Raw genomic sequence first — 27,740 nt, forward strand, 5'->3', positions numbered from 1 at the left:
GGCAGGAGGGATGTGATTTAGCACCATGGAGAGATGCCCTCAGCTCCTTCCCGACCTGCTCTTGCTGTTCCACATGTTCCCCTCTGTCCCAGCCTGGCCAGGAGATGGTTTTCCACGTTTTCCTGCAATTTGGAGTGGTGGGGGAAAAAAAAAGCCTTGCAGATGCCACGTATGCAAATCTTTCTCCTTTGAGATTTGAAATAAATTTGAATTTTGAGGCTCCGTCCCCAGAGCAGAGGCAGCTCCAGAGCCAGGATGCTGCTCTTCACATTTCCTGCTGAAATATTCCAGCTAAATATTGCATCAAAGGGATACCACAGGCCAAAATTTCCCTGTTTAAGCACTTTCCAGCTCCTCCTTTACCTGAGATGTTTTTGAGATGCAAAGCTGAGTTGCCATCTCGGTTCTGAGCCCGCGGTCGTGCCTGAACGAAACCAGCCTGATAAATACTTAATAATTACATCATAAATTCTTGCCATGCAGTATGTTTTTTTTTTGATCTACAAGAAGAAAGGAAAGATGGCTTTTTTTGGGAGGGGACATGAAAAAGGAGCTGCATCTCAGCCAGAACCTTCCACGTGATCGGCTGCGAAACGATTTTCGCGAGGGCTTTAGAAAGAAAAAAAAAGATGAATAAAATAAGAATGATCAGTAAAATGGTCTTCAATAAAGTTGGAGAGTGTGAATAAAGTAAGTCTTTATTCATGGTCTCCAATAAAGTTGGAGAGTGGGTTGTTGTTGGTTGGTTGAACAGCCCCACGGATGAATCCTCCAGCAGACAAATCCTCCATCTCTGCTGCACGAGTGGGGAAAAAAGGGGAGTTTTGGGGGTTTTGGGGGTTTTAACTGCCAGCCCAGAGCCCAGAGGTCTCACCTGTGCTGTCTGTGTCCCCAGCCAGGATGTGTGACATGTACCTGAGGGGGCCCAGCGGGGTCATCACGTCCCCCAACTACCCGGTGCAGTACGACAACAACGCCTACTGCGTGTGGGTCATCACCGCCCTCAACCCCGCCAAGGTGGGTCCTGGGAAGCCTCAGCCAGGGGGAAAAAGGATCTGCTGCAGGCCCTTGACCAGCAGGATTTCAGCCCCCAAAGGGCAGAGGGTGAGGTGGGAGGAGGAGGTGTGGGTTCATCTCCCACTGTTTGTGCAGTGTTGGTAATTTATAAGCAGGTCCTCTCTGGGGGTGATTCCAGGCTGGAGAGAGCAAGGTCTGACTGCCTTGGCCTGTGAAGGATCAATTCCTTCCCATTTTCCACTGGCAGTGGAATTGCAGTTGAGGGCAATGTTTGGTGCCTCAGCTTTTTCCAGCCCTTCAATCTCAGCCCATGTCCCTACTCCAGATCTGGGTGGGAACACGAGGACGAAAATTACTTTGCTGTGTGGCTGAAAACACACTTCCCGAGGTGTTATTCCCTGGTATTCCCTGTATTTGCTCTCAGGAGGTGACAGGTCTCCTGAGTTCCCACCAGCACCACCCCTGTTAGCTCCAGAGGGAATCCTGCAGCCCAGGGCTCTGAGCATCCCTGGTTATTCCCAAAGGAGGGAATCCTGCAGGGCTCTGAGCTCCAGGGGTTATTCCCAAAGGAGGGAATCCTGCAGCCCAGGGCTCTGAGTTCCAGGGGTTATTCCCAAAGGAGGGAATCCTGCAGGGCTCTGAGCATCCCTGGTTATTCCCAAAGGAGGGAATCCTGCAGCCCAGGGCTCTGAGTTCCCAGGGTTATTCCCTCAGGGATGTTTTGGACCTGCTGCTGAGCCAAGCAGGGCATTTCCCAGACGTGTTGCTGCCCCAGGACCTCGTCTTTTTGGCTGGGAATTGTTGGGAATTGTTAGGAATTGCTGGCAGTGCCCTGCTGTCACCTCCCCTTGGAGCTCATGGCTGAAGAACCTGTTGAGTTCCCTCTCAGTTCAAGCCTTTAACAAGCCCAGATCCCTGGTGGATCCTGGTTTTATTTAGGAGCAACCCTCTCTTCCATCTCCCAGGGAGGTTGTACCCCAGGCTGGCATTAGCTGGGCATGGTTTGGCCACCCAGGAGCACAGGAATGACCCAGATCCCGGGAAATGGGATTGTGGAATCAGGATATTCTTCAGTGCTGGTTCATTAGCAGTGATTTAGTGGTTAATGAGCCCCAGGGGGTGGGATGTGCAGTGAAGGACAGGCCACTGTCTCCTGTCTTCCTGCTCAAGTGTCAGCTGTGCCTCCATCCCGTGGCTCCTGGATATCCATTCCCAGGTTATGGAATACCCACCAGCTTGGCCTGTGGAATGTGTGTTGTGCTTTATATGTAATTTTTTTGTGTGTTTGACTTTAAAAATCAGCAACACCCAGTTCTTGTGTGCATAAAAACAGACCTCTGGGTTTGGAAAGAAGTCGTGGGGAGCTGGATGTGGACGTAGGATACACTTCCAGTTGGGATTCCTGTTAAAAATAGGAAGGAGGAGGTGGAAATCATCATCAAAATCCACCCATGGGCCATGTCCAGTGTTTCACTGACCCTTCAGTGTGTTGTTTTGTGTTGAATATTCAAGTCTAACCCTCAGCTCTGTTCCTTTGCTGTTCTGCCAGTCTTGGGCCCAAAGTTTTCCAGCTTTTCCATCAGCACTGTGGTGGGATAAGCTTCTCCTCTAAGCTCCCTGGGCAGATTGTCTCCTTTCTCAATGGAATTTCTCCTTAGGGAAAGCTCCTCTTCCCCTGTTTGGTTTCTTCTTCAGCTTTTAACCCTGAGTAATAATGAACTGTTGATTAGGAAACAGAATCTGCAGGTCCTGATCCTTTCATAGAGGGGGATGAAATTGGGAAAATCCATTCATTTTGATATTTCTCAACCCAGAGCAGAGATTTAACAGCAGCAGAACTGCAGTTTGTGCTCCCTGGGCTGCACATCATAGATTTTAACAGTGAAATATGAGTGGATTGGTTAAATCAACAGCTTTTATGGGCTGTGTGAAGAGACTCCCTTTTCTGCGAAGTGATAACTAGTTAATTAATAATGGCAGTTCTAGAAAGGTTTATAAATTTATAAGTTTATAAATTTTCTGGGTTTTTTTTTTTTCATCCTGGAAGTGGAATTTCCAGGTAGGGAAAAACCTCTCCATGCCTCTGAAGCAGGGAGGGGTAAGAAGGAAGGAGGTTGAGAAGGAAGGGATTTGGGAAGGCCCTTAAGGGGATGATCCCAGTGTGGATCCCCCATTTCCCAGTGTGGGTAAGGGAGGGATTGAGGCTGGATTCACTAAAATGCCTGTAAAATACATGGAATATGAGAAATCTCATGTGGCTGAGCCAGGATCCTGCTGAATTCAGTGTAATCTTTTTATTGACTCCAGTGGTCCTTGGATCAGGTCCTGTTACATGAAGCTTTTAACGTGAGCCTGGAGAACCAGGGGAGCTGAATTTAGAGCTCATTTGCAAGTCCTCTGTTCTATATTTGGAAAAGAACCCTCAGCCAGATTCACTGAGCCCCATAATCCCCTCCAAGTTTTGCTCAGAATCCTCCAGCAGCAGCTCTGAGGGCAGAGAGCTCCTCACTGACAACTTGCAATTATTCCCCAGCCGGAGGGTGACATCAAACCCATTTGGGGGGATATTTTCAGGCTATTGGGATTTTTTTTGTGCTGGTCCTTGGTGCCCTGGGAATGAGTTTCCACCACACAGTGGAAAAAAATAAATCACTGGGGAGCTAAGAAATGAATATGATAATTGGGGGATTTGCATAAAAACGATTTCTGGACCTTTTTTTTTTTGCCATAATGGATGTTCCTGGTTGATGTTTCTCCCGGGGTTGTTCTCACCTGGGGTCTCACGAGCTAAATAAATGAAGCTCTGTCCAAGCTTTTTTGGGATGGAGGGAGATGGGCCCCTGCAGGGGAGGATTCATCTCAAATTAAGAGAAATGTTGGAACCTGGGGAGAAGGGGGAGATGAGTAACGTGCTTGTAAAGCATTTCAATGTAACTGCAAGAGGTGTTTTATGGAGGGAATTATTGGGGTTTTTTCCCTCTGAATGTGACTGCACTTCAAATCACTTGGTGCCACAAAGCTTTAGGATCAGGTGTCACATTCCAGCCCCATTTTCTTGGCTTTGCTAATTGCTTCCTGTCACTTCAGCAGCTTAAAAATGGAGCTTTTTGTGTCATCCCCGTGTGTTTGTGTGTGCTGGGAGGGCTCTTGTTGGTTTAATGAATCATTAAATAATTTTCAGCTTTCGGAGCCAAAAAAAAAAAAAAAGAAAAAAAGAAAAAAAAAATAGGGAAATGGATAAATAAATATTGTATTCAGCATCCAGTTCCTGTGCCACAAGGTTACAGTCTTGAGTGTGCTAGAATGTAATTAGTTGTTTAATTAGGGTCAGGCTCCTCAGAATGCAGCTCACTTGAGTGGGTGATTGAACTAATGATGTGTGCAGCGTTACAGCACCGTGTGCTTTGTATTAATTACATTATTCCATCATTACAGGCTTTAATAACGACCTGCACAGGTTAATATTTGGGTGCTGCCACTCCAGTTAATGGTTCCACAGTTGTCTGAAGGATCTCACACGAGAGCTCCTGTTTCACCATCCCAGGGCTTGGGGGAAAACTCTGATTTTTCAGGATGTCGTGGCCAAAATCCCTCATTTCTGGGCATTTGAGAAATATTGTGTTTATGTGTAGGAGGGGGTGGCACAGGACAGCTCAGCCTCACCTGTAGAAACACCATTATTTTTTTTGCTTTTGGTTTGAACTTTAAGACTTTTATCCCCTGTGTTTGCAGGAGGTGCTGCTTTTAATAGGTAAGAAATGAAATGACAGAGAGCAGGAGTTTGGTTTTCCTGTACCTTTGGTCCTGGCCCTGAGATGGGCCCTAAGATGCCCTGGGGTGGCATCAGGTGCCTGTGGGCCTTGGCACACACGTGGCTCCTCCTCCTGGATTCCTTTTGATAATTCTATGTTGTCTAAAATAGCCCAAGGACTCAAATTTGGTGATTTAACCTGTTAAAAGTGAGGAAATGGAATGTGTTTACAGGCACCTGCACAAAGGTCTGATGATCCAAGTGCTTTCCTGGCTCAGGTCACTTAAAGAGCTCCAGAAACCCAAAGCTCCATTGATTGTTCTGGAAAACACTTCTGGAAATGAAGTTCTCTTCCTTTTCTGTTTGGTCAGCCTGGATTAAGGATCCTTTGTCCCCTTAAATCATGTTGTATTTGAAAACAAGAGGTTTCCAAAGCAGCTGAAAGGTTTGGAACCCAAACCTCTTGGTGTCCATGGGGTTTGTGCTCTGTGGGGGCTGCAAAAGTGGAGTGGGGTGGGAAATTTGGGTGGAACAGGAGGGAAAACACAGGACACAAAGAACTGTGGACAGATGTGATGATGATGATTGTGTTTGCAGACAGCCTGAGACAATTTCCCAGTGGTAATTCATGTAAATCCTCTCTTGGTCTGACCAGAAACCAGGAGAATTTTGGGAGAAACCCAGAGCTAAAGACTCTCCACTTGCACCACTACCTGTCTGCACAGACAGGATTTCAGGGTTGGCAAGGAAAGGGCAGAGGTAGCTGGTGAAAGAGAAAAGGAGCCTGCTGGAGTCCCAATACACACCTTTTTATCAATAAAATCATCTGGGAAATCAATGGATAAGGCAGAGAAATCCCAGAGGTGGTTTCAGGAGGAGCTCAGTCCGTCTGCAGGGAGCTGCTCCAGGGCTGGAAAGAGCCAGGACAGTCACCTTTGGGGATGTCCTGGAGATATTATGGATGCTCTTGGAAGCTCCAGAGCCAAGCAGATGGACAGGCAGGGCAGGGGCTGGCTCTGGCTCCCGGGGTGGGGGGTTCCTGTTAACGTGCTGCCTCTTTGCCAGGTCATCAAACTCACCTTCGAGGAATTCGAGCTGGAGAGAGGATATGACACCCTGACAGTGGGGGATGGAGGCCAAGTGGGAGACCAGAAAACTGTGCTTTATGTGTAAGTAGCATTTCCTGAGGCCCCTGGGGGAGGGAAACCCAGCCCTGGGCTTTGCCTGAGGGGTTGGGATGGAGGAGCCCCCCCCTGCTCCCTGTCCCTGAGTGAGGGGTTTGTGCTGCTTGGCATTTTTGGGGGCTGTTCTGGCGTGTTCTCCCCTGGTCACACTCTCTCAGCTCTTCCCTCTGCACCTCATTTCTCCTGAGCTGCCTTTGGGGAGCCCTCAGAGAGGGGCTGAGGGTGTCCAGGGAGGTGAGGGAAGAGGATAAAAGCTGGAATACAAGAAGAACTGCAGCTCAGGCAGGATCCAAGGACTGTTTTTTCTCTCTCTCTCTCTCCTGGGCTGTCCTTCTGTGCCATCCTGTTTACCTGTGCAAGGTGTAAATCCATTACCTCTGGGTGAGACACCCCTGGGTGCATTGGGGTAAATGATGCCCCCTCAAGTCTGGGATTTATCCCCCCCAATTTGCATCCTTTAGGCTGCACATGTGATGTTCTGGGGGGGTTTCTTCAGTGTTGGAGACACAGAAATGGTCCTGCTTTCCTTCCAGGCCTCTCCAAAACTCCTCCAGCCAAGCTGTTGTGCTCTTGCCAACTGGTGGGAGGGTGTTATATTGTTGTTTTTTTTCATTCTTCCTCTTCTCTTGTTTTTCCCCCACAGATCAGCCTCCCACTCCATCTCCACTCACATTCCTGTTTCCTTGTCTTGCCCAAACCTTTGTTTTCCCCGAGGTTCCTTTTCCTCCAGGTTTCTTCCCAGCCCATGATCCTTTGGTCAGGAGCTCCAGGAATGGGCAGGCTGATTATTGCCCAAGTGTTTGTAATTAAAGTGTTCCAGAACATTTCACAGCTGGTTGGTCAAAATGTGCAAATCACTGCCAGGGGAGCAGTTTGTAAGAACCTGCTGAAACAATTCCTCCTTCCTCCCCTTTGGCTTTGCCTGAAGCCCAAGGAAGATTTTCCTGGATTTGGTTGTCGTCATTCCATGTTTTCCTCACTCTGCATCAGCCCCCCAACCCCTGGCCAATGCAAATGTGGAGTATCTGGGACTGGGAAAGGTGCAGTGTCTGGAATCTTTTCCCAGTGCAGGGGAACTTCCAAGCAAATTCCTGATGCTGATCCTAGCAGGAAATTTTCTTTATTTATTTATTTATCATCTGCAAGGATAAGTTGTAAGGTAATTAAATGTGAGAGAGGTGTGAAGAGCACAGAAGTATTCCAGCTGTAATTAGTGTGCACTTCTCCCACTGTCACCTGGATCCAGGTAGATCCACTGTAGGGTTTTTTGAGGAATCAAAACACAGAAACCTGATCCTGTCAAAGACAGGAGTTCCAATTTTCTTGCTGCTCTTCCTTTCTTCTTGGCTGTTGAAGAGGAGCTCAGTTCCTGCTGCCTTTCAGATGAAGGAACCCTCTGGAATCAGCTTGCACAGCACAGCCACCATCCCAAAACGGAGCCAGGAAGGACCATTTGTCTCCAGCCTCTCCCTCATCCCTGTAAAATTTATCTCAGGGAACAGAACAGATTGTTAGGCTGAGCTTTTCTGACTTGCAGAGAGGATTTTATTCCCTAAAGTAACAAGCACCCAAATCAATCACTGGGCTTGTTAAAGTGGAATAGCAAAGAATGAGGGAAGCTTTGAAGCTCCCTTTTTTCCTGAAGGTTTTTCTCTTGCTGTGCTCCTCATTCCTGCCTCTCTGCTGCTTAAATACCTGGAGAATCAACAATAACACCCCAGCACTCTGCAGCAAACTCTTGGGGTACAAAACAGGCATTAAAACGAGATCATTTCTTCATTTCCCAGCGCCCTGGGATCAGTAAAATTCCTGGTGCAGGTCAAAGGGATCCCGGAGCAGAAGGTGGGGGCAGAGCTGGGAGGGCTCTGATGGGCTTGGGAGAGCTGGTTGTGCTTTTCCAGGGAAAAGCACCCTCTGGATCCCACAGCCAGGGCTGGAGCAGGGGCTGGGGGCAGGTCTGACACTGGTGGGTCTGGGGAGAGGCTCTGGGATGGGGAGGAGGGTTCTGTGCAGGTCCTGTTCACCTCAGATACCTGAACTGGAGAGACCCTGGCACTCCCAGGGAGCTGCTGGGAATTCCTGGAAGCTGAGGAAGCAGCTCAACCCTTGGAGCAGCCACAGAATCCCAGGCTGGTTTGAGTGGGAAGGGATCCTAAAGTTCACCCAGTGCCAGCTTCTCTGGGCAACCTGTGCCAGGGCCTCCCCACCCTGTCCCATCCAGCCCCTGCACATCTGCAGGAATTCAGATTTAAGCAAACACTGCAGAAAAAAACCCCCACAAACCCTCATCTCTCCCCTTGCAGGAGCTGCACTTTAATTTCTAAATTCATCCCATATAATACCTGAGCAGAAATAGTGCAATAACAACATTAAACACTGCCACTGAGACAGGCAACACAACAATCCTGCTGCTGGAACAATGATCCTTCCCACACACTGCTCCTGTGTTTGCAGGGAAGGGAAGGAGCTGGAGCCCTGGAAGATGCTCCTGGGGGTGGGGGATAAAGCTCCAAAGCTCTGTTTAACTACAACGAGGTGATTAATCCCGGGGCTGAACGAGCCACGAACGGCTCGTTAACGGGGATAGATTGGTGACATCTCCCTAAATCCCCTCAGCTCCCCTGGGAGGATCCTGGAGGGAAGGAGACCTCCTGATCCCTGGGATTAGCAGCACTTCTCTGGGGCTCACAGGGTGCTCAGCACATTTGAGGCTCCTGCCTTGGCTTCCAGGTGGTTTTTTTGTTTGTTTGTGGGGTTTTTGGTTTTTTGTTTGTTTTGGTTTGTTTGTTTATTTGAGTTTTTTGTTTGGTTTGGTTTTTTTTGTTTTGTTTTTTTAATCATTATTTATTTATTTTTATTTTTAAAAAAATTTAATTTTTTTGTTTGGTTTGGGGTTTTTTTGTTTGGTTGGTTGGTTTGGGTTTTTTGTCTTTTTTTTTTTCCAGATCCTTTTACAAACTTTTCTCTCAGGGTGGAAGCTTTGCAGAGAACGTGTGGGGAAACCAATCTTTCCTAATGCTAAAAAACGCTGTCGAGGCAGTTCAGGGGGTTCACTCCCCGGTTTTTGGGTTCTGGGAATTTTATTTGTTTGCTCGTGGTTTCGCTCCGGCGAGAAAGAAAATGATTGCTTTTGATGCTGGATAATACATTGTGATAATGGCACCAAATTGTAATTATTATAGTGGTGATGATGATAATTTGCAGGCCCTCAGCTGTGGTAAAAGACTCCCAGTGCAGGTAGAATGCAGAACAGACAAGGAAACATTTTCCAGACAGTCTGGAAAACGCAGCAGGTTTTTGGGCAGTGTCCTGGTTTGGGGTGATTCTCAATTGGTTTGGCTGTTTTCTGGTCCTGCAGAGGCATCTCTGGCCTTTATTCTGGTGGCTCTGGGAGGCCACCAGAATAATTGTTGATTTGTCCTGCTTTCCCTTTGCAGCCTGACGGGCACCACCGTCCCCGACCTCATCGTCAGCACCCACCACCAGATGTGGCTCCTCTTCCAGACAGACAGTGTCAGCAACCTGCTGGGCTTCAAAGCAACCTACGAAGGTAATCCAGGCCCCTCTCCCAGAATCCCTCTGTTTTAAAAGGATCAGGGCTGGGATGAGTGCAGGAAAAGGAGGAAGAAGCTTCTCTATTTATATATCGAAGCTCTGCAGGTTTTTTTTTTTCTTTTCTCCTCTAAGAACAGCTTTCCTGGGTTCTTTTCCATCAGGGCTGACTGGGTGGGGACTGTCTGGTTGCCATTTCATCTGCTTTGTTGGAAAGGAGCTGGTGAGGCTCAGCTGATGGTGACAGATTGTGTCTGGGGGAGGAAATGATGAGATGGAGTAATCAATGGTTCCAGTGGATCAGGGGTGTCAACTGCTTTACACTCGGGTAGTCTGGAGTGTTACAAATGAAACGAAAGTTAATACAGGGATTTTTCAAAGGAATGCATCAGGATGTGAATGCTGAGGTCTGGCACGAACTTGTGTGTTTGCTGTTTGTCACAGGTGTGAGAGAGTGGGATGGAAAAGTGTCTCTGTGAGCTCCAGGAACATTTCAGCCTGGCTTTTCCCGGGGCCCTCATTCATTTTTCAAAGGGTTTCTCTTGGATTTCCCATGTTTCAGGGAATTGTCATCTTGTTTTCGGGGCCCAGGGTGGTGCTGGGGGATGTGAGGGCACAGAATTAGGGGCCTGAGGGACCTGAGCCACCAGAAAACTGAGCTGGCCCCAGTGCCAGTGAGTGCAGGGAGGCTGGGCAGGACCTCAGGGGAATTAGGGTGATGCTGGAATATTTACAGGATGGCAGGGCTCAGGTCAGCAGGAAAAGTCCTGGAGGAACATAAACGAGGGAATTGAGGGAAGGAAAAGGCAAATCCTGATTTTCCAGGGAGCATCTTCACGGTACCATTTCAGCCTCAGCAGTTGGGACTGCCCAGCCTGGTGGCTCCGGGCTCTGATCCTGCCCACCTTGGTGTGCAGCTGGTTTTTGGCAGCCTGGCAGAGCTGCTGCCCCCAGACCTGCCCTTGGAGGGGGCACTGCAGCTCTGCTGGGAGTGATCCCTGCTCCCAGACCTGCCTGCCTTGCTGACCTCATCCCGAGGGCAGTGTGACATGTTCCCCGTGTCTCCTGATAAATTTGGTGTTGCAGAGCCCATGATGGAGGGACTTCTCACCCTGTTGTTCATCTTGGGTGAACTTTGGGGCCACAAGGAGCCTGAGTTTTCCCTCCTCTGCCTTGTTTTGATGTTGTTGGTACCTTGATCTATGGCCAGGCCGAGCTGCTCTCGCTCCCTGTGACCTCCCCAGTCCATCATCAGTCGTGGCCTGGACTCCTGTGGAGCTCCCAATGTCAAATGTGCTTCTCCCTTTCCTCCTCAGCAGCTTTACCTGCTTATTTGCACCGAATTCCAGGATCACTGAGGTTGGAAAAGACCTCCAAGATCAGAGTCCAACTGTGCCCCCTCCCCCCTTGTCCCCCAGCGCAGAGCACTCAGTGCCACATCCAGTCCTTCCTTGGACACCTCCAGAGGTGGAGGCTCCAAACCTCCCTGGGCAGCCCCTGCCAAGGCCTGACCACCCTTTCCAGGGAAAAATTCCTCTTGATGTCCAACCTGAGCCTCCCCTGGCACAGCTTGGGGCCGTTCCCTCTCCTCCTGTCCCTTGTTCCCTGGGAGCAGAGCCCGAATCCCCCCTGGGGTTGCAGAGCCAGAAGGTCCCCCCTGAGCCTCCTTTGCTCCAGGCTGAGCCCCCCCCCCGCTCCCTCAGCTGCTCCTGGTGGGATTTACAGTAACTTTTGTGATTCTGTGAAATCTTTTCCCTGTTTTTTTTGCCATCTTTACCATTTTCCCAGCACTTTCCTGACCTTTCTGGGTGGATTTGGGCAGGAACAAACACACACAGGGCTTAAACTGCCCCCCTTCCACCAACCAGGGCCATAAAACTCCCACAGATTTTGCAAGAGCTTCAAGTTCCAAAGCAAGAGGCACCTGAGTGAGAGGCAATTGCCAATTGCCAAATGCATTATGAAGTTATGTCCAACTTCTTAACAAGTTTCAATATCAGTTTTATGGCTCCACTTCCTCCTATTTGTGAGCAGAAAATTGCAGCTGATGGAGCTGTGTAAAGTCAGGACCCAAAAATCTGCTTGAGAGAAGGGCAGGGATTGCTTGTAGGGTGTGTTTAAATAACCATCCATCCTCAAAAGTGGAAGTTTCAGTGTTCATTGGGAGGGGAGTGTGATCCCAGAGCCTGTTGCTGTGCTGGAACACTCACACCCAGGAGATTTATCCATGCACAGCTTCAAGGACCTGTTGGAAAAATGTGCTGAAGAGGGGAAAAAAAAAAAAAAAAAAAAAAAGAAAATAGGGAAATGGATAAATAAATATTGTATTCAGCATCCAGTTCCTGTGCCCTCAGGTTTTTACTGATGGGTTCTGAGGAAGGGGAGGGAACCAGCCAGGTCCTTTTTCTTCACTGGTGAGTAAAGAGAAAGCCCATTTGCAGCAGGAAGAGTGTGGAGAACACCAGGGATGTGGATTGGGGTTTTCCAGATCTGCACATGAGGATGGGATGAGTTCAACAGAAATGTTAAAACTAAAAAAAAACCACAACAGGACAACCCCAAATTTTAATGCAGTGATATATTTTGTTGTTTATGTTTTTAATAGGAAGGAAGAATTTAAAATGAAAGCTAGAATTATAGACACACACACACTAATGTAATTTGGGTTTCTGTTGGAATTGGGTTAGTTTGGGTAGAGCTGAGTAAAGTCTGTGCTCCTGAACCACCAGGGGATGATTAAACAATATTTATTGTGTGGAAATGCTGAGTAAGTGTTTGGCTCTGGCTTGCTCAGCTCCACACTGGAGTTCAGCGCCGTGGTGCTTAAGAGGCTTAGGAGCTCTGCAGGGCTGGAGTTGGGAGATTTCCTCTCCTCAACTTCCTGGCTTTAATCAAATTGCTGCAGCCCCAACCTGCTCAGAGGAGCTGTTGCTTTGTGCAGCCCTTTTTTACATTTGTTTTAGGCCTAAATACAGTTCTGTGTTGAGGTTTTTTTTGTTCAGCATCACCTGAGCCTCACTATTGTGGCTGGGGGGGGTGAAGGATTTCTGTCTCCACTGCTCTGCTTTGCCATTAAATGTATTGACTCGTGTCCTAAAGCTGAAATAGTGCTTAGCCAACACCAGGGAGGCTTTTTAGCTGATGATGTTCTGCCCTGAGCTGCTCTCAGGGTCGGGGAAACTTGGATTTCAGTCTCGTCTGAACCTCCTGGCAGCGATTTGATGTGAGGCCACGGGGCTCTGTGAGCCAGTTGGGTTCAGCTGCTGCATTTGCTCTGCATTTGCTGGTGGTAGATGTGGCAGAAAGATCCTTTTCAGTTCGTCCCCTCCTCGTTGGGTTTGCTCTCTAGACCCCTTTTTTCCTCGTTCATACAACCCCAGAATGGTTTGGGTTGGAAGGGACGTTAAAGCTCCTCTCATTCCAACCCCCTTCCATGGGCAGGGATACCTTCCCCTCCAAGGTGGTTTCAGAGCTGGACAGTCCTTTTGTTTGGAACTGGATGATCCCTTTTTTTGTCCCTGTTGTGGTTTGAGACACCCCCCAAAAATCCAATTTTCAAGCCCCCCACAATTTGTCTCAGTGCGAGAGAGTTTTCAGACAAAACACATCTACCAGCACAGGGAAATGATATCCAAATTTATTACTGACCCAATAAATATTATAATACATTATAATGCTCCCTGACACCATTAACTCCAATGAGTTTAAACCAAGTTATTCCTATTTTCAAGCCCCACACAATTTGTCTCAGTGCGAGAGAGTTTTCAGACAAAACACATCTACCAGCGTGGGGAAATTATATCAAAATTTGTTACTGACCCAATAAATATTATAATACATTACAAACAACAATTCTAGCTCTCTCTCCTATGCTAAAGCAATATATTTACATTAGATCAAATCCCTCCTTTCCCTTGGAATCCCAAAGAATGAGGCCATAAGAACACCCTGGGCCTGGTTCCTTCCAGTTCCTCCCTGACACCATTAACTCCAAAGAGTTTAAACCAAGTTATTCCAAGTACAATGTTAAGTTTAAACCAAGTTATTCCAAGTGTGAAGTGTTTTCTTGACTCTGTTCTGACTGGGGGTGACATTTGTGTGATTTCCTCAGGCCTGGCCCCCAAAGTGCTCCCAAATCCTTCATCCCGTGGCCGTTTCTTCCAGAAACTGGAATTTTGCTTCCTTGCAGCTCAAACCACTTCATTTTCCTCCACAGCTGAGTCAGGCAGGAGCAGAAAATTCCCAGAGAACTCCAGGAAAAAGAGTGGCCTGGATTTCAGGTGCCTGCAGGGTTTGTGGTGGAGGAGCAGGGAGGGTTTTTCTCTCATTAGTCCCTGGTTCCCTCCTCTGCACAGGGCCCCAGTTTCCCCACCCACCACCAAGGAGACAAACAGCATAAATAGCTGCTGCAGAATTCCTGGTGAAACATTTGCTGGGTAGAAAAAAAATGCTGTTTTGTCAAAATTTTGTCTGTATGAATAATATTTGATGGAGAAGTTTTGAAAGATTCGTGTCGACTTGTTTCGCTTCAATAATGTCAAAACATTTGATTTGGATGTTCTTGTTTAGTTTTGACTTTTATTATTCTAATGTGGAAGTGATTTTTGCTTTAAACATTCATCAGGAGAAATGGTTCAATCTCATTGAAGTAACATGTTTTGATATTTCTAAATCACTCCTTTTTTTTTTCCTTTTTTTTTTTAGTTTTTTTTGGAACTTCTGCCCTGCTAAATATTTCATAGATTTTACTACCTGTGAAAAAAAAGAAATGCAGGAACCAGGGGGATTTTTTTTCCCCTCAGATCAGAAAATGGAATTGCTGAATAAATTCCATTTTCCTGACCTCTGCAAGGTAACAAAACGTGTGAGCTGCTAACAAGAAGGGGGGAAATGTGCTCTGATTCTTCATTTCTGTCCATCCTTAACCCCCTGGTTTCACATTTCATTTTCTCTGAGCTCAGTTCATGCAGAGGGGCAGAAAAGGGTGACACAGGCAAGGGGGTGAGGGGGAGAAACACTGAATTTTGTGCCCCCAGAGCAGCTGTGCTGCCTCATTTCTCCCTCAGCAGAGGCTCAAAAGGCTCTGATTTTACTTTGCAGCATTTTTCCCGAGTCCCTGACACCCCAAGCATGTCCTTTTTTGTTTTACAAAAGCACTGAACACCCAGAGGTCCCTTTGGCTCCTCCTGCAGTTGGAGCTGCCCCAAAATTCCAGCAGGGAATTCCTGTGTCCAGCATCCCATGGGCAGTGTTGCCTGTAGGAGCTGAGAAAAAAAAAACCAACTCCAAAGCAATTTAATTGAGGATGAGATAAGAAAAGGGTTTAATTTGTGCCTAGGCATGAGATTACAATTTATAATATTGCTTGTCCAGTCCCAAGTGTTTCCACCCCCTGGTCCACCCCCATCCCACCCCCTTGGAATTGGGGCTGGGGGGCTTTTCTTCATCATCTTCATCTTCTTCAGAGCACAGAGGGTACAGGGTCAGCCAGTTCTTGACTGTCCTTTTGTGGTTCAGGCCAGGATTAGATGTCCTCAAATAGAAAAGACTATAAACATTTTCTCCTGGAATTCAGGGGATATTGATATGGGAGCGTGGAATGGGGTATGTAGGGGTTGAGGAATGTGTAAACTGCTGTGCTAAAGGGTAAAGGAATGAGGGCTGCTGCTTCTGAAGTCTACTTTTGCTACTTAACTACTTATAAAGCTTATAAAAATTAGAAAAAAAAAAAAAAAAACAAAACTGGAAGAGTCTTAAGGCATCAGCAGGAACACCTTCCACCAGCCCAGGTTGCCTCAGGACTCCAAGGTGTGGGAAGGGAAGGAATAACAAAAGTGGATTTTTGAGGCGTTTGGCTCACAGCAGTCTCAGTTTCCTGCATCTCTGTCAGACACAACGATAAATGTTTAAAATCACCTTATTCCCATTCGATCTTGTTACTGCTTCTTGAGTTTTAAAGCTGAATTTTCATTTCCTGGTAGATACCATTGGCCTCCTGCATTTATTTTTTTTGGAGAGGAATTGTGGTGGTTTGAGATCCCCAAAAATCCAATTTCCCAGTCCAAGCTCCCCCTCCCACAACTCACCCCAGTGCAAGAGGGTTTTTTTCCAGACACAACACAAGACTCAATATGGGTGGAAGGGAATTATATCACACTTATTACACAAATAAATATTATAATACATTATAGACACAATCCTAACTATCCTATGGTAAAGCAATATTTACATTGGATCAAATCTCCTTTCCCTCCCATAAAAGTCCAGAAGAGGGAAAGATCCTTTCCAATTTTTAGGGCAGCAGTGTCTCTCCTCTTCCATGCAGCAGTCGTGGCTGGAGTTGTTGTAGCTGGAATCTCTCTCCATGACAGGAATGTGCAGTTCAGTGCTGCTGGAACATCCCAGCTGGTTTATTTTTCATCCCCTCCCGTGCCAGTGCAAAACCTTAAAAACACTTGGATTTTCGAAGTCTGCGGGAAGAGACATAAATCCTGACAAAGTGCTTTTCACTGAGAAACCTATTTTCCACGAAAAACTTTTAATATTAATTTATGTTAAATTATTTTTGGGGATGCTTCATTACCTGGCAGCGACTTTTCAGTTCAAGATGCAGAGAGAGCAGGAGCAGGAGCGACGTGCCTTGGGTGACTTGGTGCTCTAAAATACACCTGGATCCCGAGTTGCCTTGGAGTCAGAATAATAATGAGGTGCTTGTTGTTATTCGAAGCAAATTGGAATATTAGATGGAGCTGTGCAAATCTCGGATCCCACCGTTCCCCTCTGTGAAGGAAAAAATGTCATAAAAAGAGATTTCCAATTTGGCGCAAGAAATTGAAAACGGGGAGGAAAAGACAGCGAGGCTGATGGGAGATGATGGGGATAAAACCTGCAGCACGGGCAGGGGGAGATGAGTGTGAAGCAGATAAATAATGTGGGAACACTGAGGAGGCTGTGAAGGAATGAAGTGTTGGAGCTAATAGTGATCCAGAGCAGGGGGCCCTTTGGAAATGGAATTGTACAGGGAAGGAGATAACAGAAAATTGTGTCTGGGGTTTCTTGGCTGGCACAAGGCCCACGGGATTAGCTGGGTCTGGGCAGGGAGGGGAGGAGAGGTGACAATCCAGCAAAACCCCCCTGTGTCCTCCAGGCCAGGGGAGCCCAGGGGCTGGCCCTGGGATCATCATCAAGCACAAGTCCTATGAGGAGAGGCTGAGGGAGCTGGGGCTGTTCAGCCTGGAGAAGAGGAGGCTCAGGGGAGACCTCCTCACTCTCTGCAACTCCCTGACAGGAGGGGGGAGCCAGCTGGGGGTTGGTCTCTTTTCCCAGGCACCCATCAGCAAGACAAGAGGGCTTGGTCTTCAGCTGTGCCAGGGGAGGTTTAGGTTGGAGATCAGGAAGAATTTCTTTGCAGAGAGGGTGCTCAGCCATTGGAATGGGCTGCCCAGGGAAGGGGTGGATTCTCCATCCCTGGAGGTTTTTAAGGTGAGACTGGATGTGGCATCAGTGCCATGGGCTGGGAACCACAGCGGGGTTGGATCAAGGGTTGGACTGGATGATCTTGGAGGTCCCTTCCAACCCAGCTGATTCTGTGATTCTATGATTCTATGATCATGGAATCACAGCCTGGTTTGGGTTGGAAGGAACCTTAAAGCCCATCCTATCCCATCCCACCCCCTGCCACGAGCAGTGACACCTTCCACTAGCCCAGGTTGCTCCAAGCTGACCTTGGAGACTTCCAGTGATGGGGCAGCCACAGCTTCTCTGGGCAACCTCCCTCCCAGGGGAGAAGTGTTTCTTCCCAACACCCAGCCTAAACCTCCTCTCCTTCTCCCCAAAGCTCCAAGGCTGAGGGAGCAGTCAGGAGGTGGTGCCAGGGCTCTATCTGCTCGGGAGAGCAGCTCCCTGCCCAGCAGGCTCTGTCCCAGCTCCTTCCCCACCCCAACCCCATGTTCTGTCTTGCAGAGATCGACCAGGGCAGCTGCGGCGATCCCGGCATCCCGCCCTACGGACGCAGAGAGGGCTCCACCTTCCGCCACGGGGACAGCCTGACCTTCGAGTGCCAGCCTGCCTTCGAGCTGAAGGGCCAGAGAACCATTACCTGCCAAAAGAGCAGCCAGTGGTCTGCTCAGAAACCTGTGTGTGTGTGTAAGTCAGGGAGGAGGCGGCTCCGGAGCATCGCCCGTGTGTGTGAGCTGGTGCTGGGGACAGGGGGGTGCTCTGTGCTCTCTGCCGGGGGCACAGATGGCACCAAGGGGCATCTGCACCCAGCTGAAGCCTTGGGGAGAGCTTGGTTGGGCTCTTTCCTGGGCAGAGGAGGGATGAGGAGCACGGAGCAGCGGCCAGGGGGAGATCAGGGCTGTGCTGGGACTGTGTGCTCTCCCTGCTCTGCCTCGGGTCCCTTCCAGGTCCCTTCCCTTCTCCAGCTGGTTACTGAAGGAAAACTGTGCTAACTCGGGTGAGGTTTGTGCTCCCGTGGTGGATGTGACATTCCAGCTGAAGTCTGCACTGACCTGTGGCTGAGGAGATCATTAAGCTCATAAATGGGGCAGCAGCCCCATAACTGCAGCTCTAGAGTGGCTCAGCCCCTGTGGGGAGTGCTGGTGGAAGGCTGGGCAGACGTGGCTGGGGACAGGGGTGTTTTAGGGGGGCCATAATTCCAGATGCTGGGTGGGAATTGCTGGTTAAACATCTTATGTACAGTAGGGACAGGCTTGTTTTCTGATTTTATGGGAAATACAGCAGGGGAAGGCCCTGCTGCAAAACGTTTATGACCAGGATTTGTTCCAAAATTTGTGTTTCCTTGCCAAGGAAAGGGAGATGCTCTCACAGGGTTTCTGCAGCAGTTCAGTGAGGCTTAAAAGGTCCTTTGCTCTTCTTCCCCAGCAGTTTCCCTTCCTTTCTGCTCCTCCTGCTGCCTGTCCCTGGGGATCTGTGTCCTGCAGCTCCTGAGCTTTCAGTCCTGCCCCTTTCCCAGGGGGTTGGCTCATACCAAGCAGTGCTGGCACTGGACATGATTGAGGGTTGTGGCATAAACTGTGACAATAAATGTCACTGGGAGCACCTCACTGGAGCCAGGCAAACTTTTGGCCCTGGTTTAGCTGTTGCTCTGGGGGGGTCATTCCAGAAAACACCTGATTTTCTGGTGCCTGTTTAGTTGGTGCACCTCAGGCCTGTGAACTCCAAGGTTTCTGGACCCGCCGTGTTCCCCAGGGAAACAAACCCTGGGGAAATAAAACAACTAAAACTCTGTGTTTTGTGAGCCCAAACAAGAGGGGTTGGAGGTTCCTGCCCCGAGTTTGGCGTTGCTGGGGGTGGGGATAAACTCGTGTTTGTGCCTGTGTGTGTTTGACTGGAGGGGCCTGAATTTGGGCTGGGCTGTTCCAAGACACTTCTGGATTCCTCCAGGCTCTGCTCTTGCTCTTGCTCTGCTCTTGCTTTAGGATCTCCATTATTTTCCAGTGGTTTTCCTTTGGTTGTGTTCCTGTGAACTCTGTGTATTACTGCTTAGAGCAGTGCTCGTGCCTAATATTCCCCTGAACAGAACAGAAGGCTTTTCCCAAAGCATTTCCAATTGGAATTATGTTAAATTGTGTGCTTGCTTCCCCTGGCCCTGGAGCAGATGTTGTGCTTTCTTCCCCTCTTGTTCACTTGAAATCCTCAGCCACAGCCCATTTCTCCTCACAGATCCGCTCAAGTTGCTTTCCAGTCTTTTAATATCTGATTTTCCTGAACAGCAGTATAAAATATCTCATCTCCTTAGTCATAACTACTCCCCTTTTTTTTTTTTTTATTAATCCCATACTGGCCTCTTAGACCTGCTGAATAACCTGAGCTCCCCTTTGGAAGGATTGCAGCCTTCAGTGTGGAGCTGAGCTCTGCCTTCTGGGAGCCCTGTCTGGGCCAAACCATCAGGGTTGGGACCTGGAAATGCAAAGTGCAGTGGATGTTTTCCCCAGGAATGTGCTGAACAGAACTGTGTCATTCATGTCACTCGACAAGGTTGTCATTTTAGCTCTAAATTGAATTAGCAATTGGTCTTTATTTTCTCCCTTTCTCCCTCTCTCTTTCTTCTTCTCCTTTATCCCCTTTCCCCCTTCTCCCTTTCCCTTCTCCCTTTCATATTATTCCTTTTACTCCCTCTTTGTGCAGAGCTGATGGAACAGTTTATATTAACTCCCCAAATGTTTCTCCCTCCTGCTGTAAATGTTTTCTTTCTCCCCTTTCTACCACTGGACTCATTTACCTGCCTGTAGATGCTGTTGCTTTTAGTGGGTTTTTGGAAGAAGTGCAGGAATTCTGGTCCTTGTTATTCCAGGCTGTTTTGTCATGTGGGGTTTTTTTAGTTGTGATTGATGCTGCTCCCATTTTCCTGGTGTAATGGCAGGGACACCCTGGGATTATCTTTGCCACCCAAACTGGGACAGGGGATGGGGGCTGACCTTACCCTGCCCAAACATGTCACCTCTGGGCACAGGGCAGGGCACAGGTCACATCCCAGTCACATCCCAGCTGGAACCCTTCCCAGGACACAGGTTTGTCACCTGCTGAGCCCAGTTCCTGGCTTGGGTGGTTTCTGCAGTTGTTCATCAGCTGTAAATCCACGAGGACCCACCAGCACCTTCCCCCTGCCCTCGACCCGAGGGGTTCAGAGCAGCAAAGGGCTGGGGAAATGCTCCTTATCCAACCTGTTCCCCTGAGCCAGAGATCCAGGGTGTCCCTGCAGTGAGGGAAGCAAATTAAATGAAGGCAGGATTACCCTGATCTCTGTTTCCATGGGGGATTTGTAGCTTTTGTTAACAACCTTGTTTCACGCTTGCAGCCATGTAAGACCGTTCCCTTCCTGATTTTAAGCAGGGCACTCTCTCTCAGAGCCCTTGTTCTGCAGCCCTGGTTTATAAAGGGCTGAGATTTAAATGTTTGCTTAAGCAGACAGACGTGCTCAAGTGCTGTGCTGGGCAGGAATCACTTCAGCTCCTTCTTAATGATGAGGAATCAGGTTATAATTGTTCCCCCATGAGCTCCTCAGGCTTTTTATTTTTGGTGTAACCTCACTGGAGCCAGGCAAACTTTTGGCCCTGGTTTAGCTGTTGCTCTGGGGGGGGAGGTCATTCCAGAAAACACCTGATTTTCTGATGCCTGTTTAGTTGGTGCACCTCAGGCCTGTGAACTCTAAGGTTTCTGGACCCGTCGTGTTCCCCAGGGAAACAAACTCCAGGGAGATAAAACAACTAAAACTGTGTTTTGTGAGCCCAGACAAGTCCCTTTCCCTCTGTGGGACTGTGAGAGGGCCGTGGAACCAGTCCCTGCTCCTCCTCCTTGGGGCTTTTCCCAAATAAGGTGCTCATCCTCCAGCATCCCTCTTGTCAGGTGAGTTGGGAGGTGTCCCCTGTGTCTGAGGAGAGCTGGCACTCCCCTGGCTCAAACCAGAGCCTGGTTTCTCCTCAGTGTTCCTTTGCCAGCAAGTTCTCCCTGGCAGTTGTAGAGCCACAAGCTGCTCTGGGAGCTGTGATGAATTTTTGGGGTTTTGGGGTCCTCAGCAGGGAGGCTCCTCCTGCCCGTGGCAGAGCTGTGCTGGGGGGTGTCCCCTCTGTGCCCACCCTCCCCTGGGTGCTGCCAGCTGCCCTCTCAGCCCTCAGCAGCAGGATGCAGTTCCTTGGGTTGTCTCCACGCTGTTATTTCCCTGATTGAACCGGTGGAACTGCTCCCCTGGGGGGGTTTTGTGCTGCTCCAGATGAGCTGTCCTGTGCCAGGGCATCTGTCCCTGTTCCTGGCAGCAATTGCTCTGCAGGGTGGCTCTGATGGGCTGCTCCTCTTCTGATCTGAACTGGCACTTCCCTGGCTTTGCCAGGAGAGGAGATTGTCCCTGTCCCCTTCCCTGTGTCCAGGAGGTGGGATGTGGGGGGTGTTGTGTTGCCATCCCCAATCTGGGCTGCAGGGAAGCTCCTTTCTTTAATCCAACCCTCTCCACGTGGGGTTGGGGTTTGAGGAGGCTGCAGTGGGACACTCCCAGCTCACATGGGATGGAGCTGTCGGGTGGGAGTTTGTCTTTCCAGGCTCTTTCCCTGCTCCCCAAGTGTGAAGCTTCAGGTGTGGCTGAACCTGCCCAGGCTCTGCTGTGTTTCACACTTTGGGGGGTGTAACCCTTTTTAGGGTCACAGCACTCACCCCTCATCCCTTTGGGGTGTCAGGACTGTGTGGGGACAGTCCCATGCCAGGCTGTTCCCTGCAGCACTTGGCAGAGGGCTCCAAACCCTGCAGCACAGGAGGGATGAGCTGCCAGAGCAGCACAGCCAAGGCACAGACAGAAACCACTGGGCTCATTTGGAGCTTTTGCCAAAACCTGGGAATTAAAGCTCCATCTTCCTGTGGCCACTGCCCCCATTCCCAAGGGGCTGCAGGGAGGGGGAGAGTTCTGTTTCCAATCCACGGGCACATGGGAGAGGATCTTCCTGCAGGACCTTGGAGCACCTCCTGGGCACAGATGGCTGCAGGATCCCTGGCAGACACAGCCCAGCCCTGTCCTGGTGTGGATCAGCAGCTCTCAGGAAGTTTAAGAAACTCTGAGTTGCTCCCAGGTGCTGTTTGAGAGGTTTTGGAACCTGCTCAGAGGCTCCTGCACAGCCTGGTTTAAATCAGTGATATTTTCCTCGAGTTTTGGTGCCCAAAACCTGCCTGCTTTTCATCCTTCTTGACTTCCTGCTGTCCCAGCCCAGTTCAGCCATTCCACCAGAGTGAAATGAGGAGTTTGTTGCTCTGAAATCCAAGAACTCCTGGTTAATATTTGCTCCAAACTCCTTCCCTCACCTCCCACTTGCCGGAGGGTTTGGAGGAGGGAAATGCACCCTGGTGCAGATGTGTTTCTGCAGACACAGAAAGAGGAAAATGCAAAATATAAAGCACTTTGCTTCCCAGCTGGAGCAGTGCCCTGGGCTTCCAGCACTGTCAGCTCCTTGGGATGTGTGCTTCCCAAGTGAGGAATGCTGCTGATTAACCAGGCTCCTGCTGAGCTCCTGTTTTTCCACTCCATCACCAAGCTGTGCCTAGAGCAGGGATCTTCTTCAAAAGGGAAGGGAAGGAGAAAATCCACTCCTGTCTCCAAGCTCTCTCCCAAGTGGTCACAGTCTGTGGGAACAATATCTAAAAAAACTGAGAGAGAAGTCAGGACTTTTTATTGTTTCCATGGAGACTGCAATTATTCTTACAGTGGTTTCCTGCTGGGTTTTCCAGCTCCTGTTCCCACGGTGTGACCTCTCCCTGGGGTCAGCCCTGGATCCTCACGTGCAGGGTGAGCGGGGCTGGAGTGTCTGGGGACACCAGGTGTGGCCTCATGGGAGGAGAGAGGTTGTTTGTGGAGGAGCTGGGTCTTTGGAAGGCAGAATAAAAGAGAAACAACTTGGGAGAGAGAAGATTTGGGTGAGACAACTGCAGGAATTGCTCCTGATGGAGGTGGTGGTGAAGAACTCTTGGGTTCCCCTGCATTCAGCCCAGCCTCAGGCATCACCCCCAGGGACATGGGACAGTGTCCCTGTGCCACATCCCCCTGTCCCACTCGACTTCCTGAGCTGTTCCTTCGCTCTTTTCCTGCTCTGAATCAAAGCAGAACCTGGATGATGGTTGTGATGACTTGAACAAATCCCTCGTGCTGGGCCCTTCCTGCCTGTGCTCTCTGCTCTGTCCCTGCTGGCTTCTGCTGGGATTTATTCTGCTGCATTTAATGAAGGGATTTTTCTTATTGCCTTTGCAGTGCTTGGTCAGTAATAACAATTATTGACAAAGATCAGTGTGGGCTTTATGAACGGGACTCTGTGCTGTGCTCATAATGAAATGTCCTTTTCTAACATTTAAGAACAAGGGTAATAAATATTAATTCCAGGCTCTGAGGTTCTCAGGGCTGTTCCCAGCTCAGGGATCCTGATGGACAGGCTGCAGGCAGCAAGGCTGACCCCTGTCATGTTGGGAATCACTGCTGGCTCCTCGGGGGCTTTTTGTTCCTCGCTGTCTCAGCAGCACAAACAGCAGGAGCCAGGCAGTGCTGGGCTGTCTCCCACCTTTCCTGGCTCCAATCCTCCCTCTGACAGCTCTTCTCCCTGCCTGTGACATGTTGTTAAACAGCTCCTGCCTGGATCCTGGTGGCCAGCACTGCAGAGGGGCTGCTGTGGATCCCAGTGCAGCTCCAGAGCTGAAACATCTCCTCATAGGGAAGAAAAACCCCCTCAGCTTAAAAAGATGAAGGAAATTGTCCTATCACAGGCACCAGGATCTCGTTGAGGATCCCTCTGGACCAACTGTGGCTTCCTGGGCTGGATGTTCCCCTTGGGAAGGTGAAGCCAAGCTCCTCTTCCCACCAAGGAGAGCTTGGACCTGGTTCTTGGCCTTTGTCCTGCAGCCCCAACTTGCCTTTCTGCTCACTGATCTTATGGCAACTCCAAATCCTCATTTGCTCCTCTGCAGTGGAGACTTTTGGAGTTGTTTTTTGCTGGGTTTTTTTTATCAGCTACTTTTTAATCTGTCACTTTGTTTTATCTAGCAAAGGTTAATTTTATATTCTTCCCTCACCCTGCCTCTGCCTTCCCTTTGTCAGCAAGTTCTTTGCTGTTGTTATTTTGTGAGCTGAGCTGTGCTGCACCTCTCTCTGCCTGGCTGGTGGGATGCTGTAGGTCCTCTGGCTGAATGCTAATTTACCACTTGGGGTTTAAAAATTTATAGGAGACACCTCGTTCCTGGGAGGGGTTCCTGCCACTCACGTTTCCCTGGGTGTGAATGCAATATTTCTTAGGCAGATTATACCCTGCTTATGCTGACAGAATTATTTGACAGCATCCCCTGATATTTCAGCTTCTTGTAAAGAGCCCAAATCCTGAGGATATTTTGCAGTTTGTTTTCTCTCTAATCTGTTCCCTTTGTTGCTGAGAGCAGGGAATAGATGGTGTGGCCTTGATAACGTCATGGTAACGTCCATTTATTGGATCCCAACCCATCCAGTGTTGAAGGGAAGGCAGAGGGAAAATAACAGAGGGAGGGCTGAGCAGTGATCCAAATAATTGTATAAATGCCGAACTCAGCCCAGGCTCATCCTCTGCTCGATGTCCCTTTGCCAGGAATTAGGGAGATGTATGTTCCCAGTAATGGGTTTTACCAAGGGTGATGGGGGGGAAAAAAAGATGAGCAGAGCATCCATACATAAAATATCCCAAACTCTGGGCAGGTACCACTTGAGAGGCAGCCTTGCTTTTCCAGGTTAATGGGCCTTGTCAGCTGCAATACAGTATATATTGAAAACCCTGGAGGGCTGAAGGTTTTTTTCCTGCACACTCTTCCCCTCAACTCCACTTAAAGGAGGTTTGATTGTTTTCCTGGGAATTGCAGCCTGCTTGGAGGCCTCTTTTCGGGAATGTGCTGTCCCAGCAAAAGTCAGTGATTTATTTGTGATGGGAAGAGGAGTTTCCCCCTCCCCCTGGGGGAATTGTCCCAACCCCCTGGTGCTGGGGGGGAAACTTGGGAATGTTCTTGGGCTGCTCCTCCAAAGCCTTCCTTTCTCAGTGCTCACACAGCTCCAAAGAGCTGCCCAAGGACATAAATTGGCTCATGGCTCCTTCTCAAAGGACTCAGCAATTTATTACTGGACCCCAGAAATATTTAATGCAGGATGGGCACGGTCTGGGTGGAAGGAGTTGAGTGAATGCAGAGGGGTCACACCTGCTGAGGAGAATGGGGGAAAAATGCATTTAGCAACGGGAAGGTCACCTGAAAGGGCAGGGTTTATTTTTTTAAGCAAATCCTGAGAAGTCTGCACTGCCCTCTGAATTATCTGCAGTTGGCCCAGCAGTTTAAATCAAAAAGCTTGGCTGTGGGCAGCAGCAGAGGAGAGGCTGGAGCTGTGCATGGAGTAAGGGCTGAGTCGGTTCCTTCCTCCAGGTTCTTGTGCCACAACAGAAGACGTCGCTGCAAACTCCAACTTTGATTTTATTTTGGTTTTATTTCGATTCCGTCCCATTGGAATCAGCCCAACTCTCCAACCTATCCAGGCCCCTCTGCTGCCTGGTTGATGGGGGGTTTTTTTGTTGTTTTTTTTTTTTTTTCCTTGCAGTTTCCTGCTTTTTCAACTTCACCAGCCCGGCGGGGATCGTGCTGTCCCCCAACTACCCCGAGGAGTACGGCAGCAGCCTGCACTGCGTGTGGCTCATCATCGCCAAGCCCGAGAGCAGGATCCACTTGGCCTTCAACGACTTCGACGTGGAGCCCCAGTTTGATTTCCTGGCCGTGAAGGACGGCGGCACCGCCGAGTCCCCGGTGCTGGGCACCTTCTCAGGGAACCAGATCCCCTCCTCCCTGACCAGCAGCGGCCACGTGGCCAGGCTGGAGTTCCAGACCGACCACTCCATGGAGAAGAGAGGCTTCAACATCACCTTCACCAGTGAGTTTGCCCCCCTTTATTGATATTAAGTTGCTCGTTAACGTTTATAGCTGCTTCTGAGCTACACAATTAATTAGCATTTGAGTTGGCATGAAGGCAGCACACCCTGCCAGCACTGTCCTAGAGAGGATACCCTCTGTGTGGTAGGAAGGAATCCCAACCACACACCGAGTCAAAAAAAAGGTTGTTTCTTCTTCTCTCTGAGGCCACAGGAACACCCTAAATGCAGAGAAAGATAATGGCTGTGAAAATATGGAAATCTTACAGTGTAAGTAAGAGATAAACAAGTTTTAATTTCTCTTGAGCTAAAGCAGCAGAAAAATGAATCTACCTAGCACAAGAGTCTTGATGGACAATCAAGGATGATATCATAGAATCATAGAATATGCTGAGATGGAAGGGACCCCTGAGGATCATCAAGTCCAACTCCTGGCCCTGCACAGGATTTGCTGACAACTGTCTTGCTGAGGACCTAAATGCTGAAATGTCCCCTGCAGACCCCCCTGGTTTGCATTTCACACTCTGAATTCTTGCTGGGAACTGATGGGCGAGAGATCAAGCTCAGTAAAGCTGTTGGGATTCCAGAGGAAATCTGGAAAAGTGGGGATTACCTCATATTTGCAGTTGGGTAAATTGGGGATTGGTGGCAAGCTTAGAGCTGGTGGCACAAGTTCTTGTCCAGGAAAATAACCCAATGTGTCCCTGGGTTATGTGTCCCTGGAGCAGCCAGGGTTTGTGTTCTCCCATCAGGAGATGTGTCCATGGCTTTACAAGAAGGCTGGAGAGGGACTTTGGGCAAGGATGGGTAGTGACAGGACAAAGGGAAGGGCCTTAACCTGAAGGAGGGAAGGTTTAGATTGGATATTAGGAAGAAATCCTTCCCTGGGAGGGTGGGGAGACCCTGGCACAGGTTGCCCAGAGAAGCTGTGGCTGCCCCTGGATCCCTGGAAGTGTCCAAGGCCAGGTCAGAGCAACCTGAGCTAGAGGAAGGTGTCCCTACCTTGGGGAGTGGAAGGAGATAACCCCTCCAAGTCAAACCAGGCTGTGATTCTGGGATTCTCTGGGCTCCCTGCTCTGCCTCTGGGGTTCAGGGGATGCTCTTTGGGCAGCTCAGTGCTGGTTGTGTTCATCAGCCAACATCCCCCTCCTCTACTGACAGCTAAAAGAGATGCAAGGCTTTGAAGATGAAGGCAAACATGTAGCACTGCCTTATATAACAAAAAGCCTTGAAATTTCCACAGATGGATTTGGCTCCACGTTAAGTCCAGTCTTCAAATCTCCAGTGAATGCCACGGCAATTTTACCCTCATATTGTCCTGTAATTTTCTAAAGAGCATTATTAAACCTATTCAGCAGAACTGATAAATGGCTTTGTTATAATGGCCTTTCGTGGCACAGCTAAATTAATAGCCTTTCTAGCCATGATTGCAAAGCCTTTATTTAAAAAAAAAAAAAGGGGAAAAATCTGAGGGCTTAAGAAAACATTTGCCAAACTTCAGCAGGCTGGAGGCTCCTCAGGTGAAGGAGTTTGTGTGAGGGGGTATCAGAGGCAGGATTGAGCCCCAGATCCTGTCAGGAGGGTGACACCTCACCCAGGAACTGGTGGTGCCCTCCCTGTGCATCTCCCGTCCATCACCCACCCCTAGTGGGAGTTGGGGCTGTCCCCTGCATAAAGACATTTTTAAAACAATTTTTACTGGTGTAAATGGGCTCTGAAGCACAGAGGAATTAATTTGTTCTGACTGCTTGAGGTTCTGAACTGAGCTCTATCTCTATTTTGAGTACTTATAAATATATATATGTATGTTTTCATGTGTGGAGA

The 27,740-nt window shown here is 49.0% G+C and overlaps 1 protein-coding gene across 2 annotated transcripts in view; it reads left to right on the forward strand.

Moving 5' to 3' along the window:
• Positions 1-27,740, forward strand: part of CSMD2 (CUB and Sushi multiple domains 2) — a 252,563-nt gene that overhangs the window by 124,025 nt on the left and 100,798 nt on the right. For both annotated transcript variants that reach the window (XM_027661147.1, XM_027661148.1), the window contains exons 11-15: positions 896-1,017; positions 5,834-5,937; positions 9,390-9,502; positions 17,467-17,649; positions 25,592-25,918. In XM_027661147.1, the coding sequence (XP_027516948.1) occupies positions 896-1,017; positions 5,834-5,937; positions 9,390-9,502; positions 17,467-17,649; positions 25,592-25,918 (849 nt within the window). The remainder of the gene's footprint in view (positions 1-895; positions 1,018-5,833; positions 5,938-9,389; positions 9,503-17,466; positions 17,650-25,591; positions 25,919-27,740) is intronic.

Source organism: Corapipo altera, unplaced genomic scaffold, assembly GCF_003945725.1.
Source record: "Corapipo altera isolate COAL_440 unplaced genomic scaffold, ASM394572v1 201, whole genome shotgun sequence".
NCBI classification, from domain to species: Eukaryota; Metazoa; Chordata; class Aves; order Passeriformes; family Pipridae; genus Corapipo; species Corapipo altera.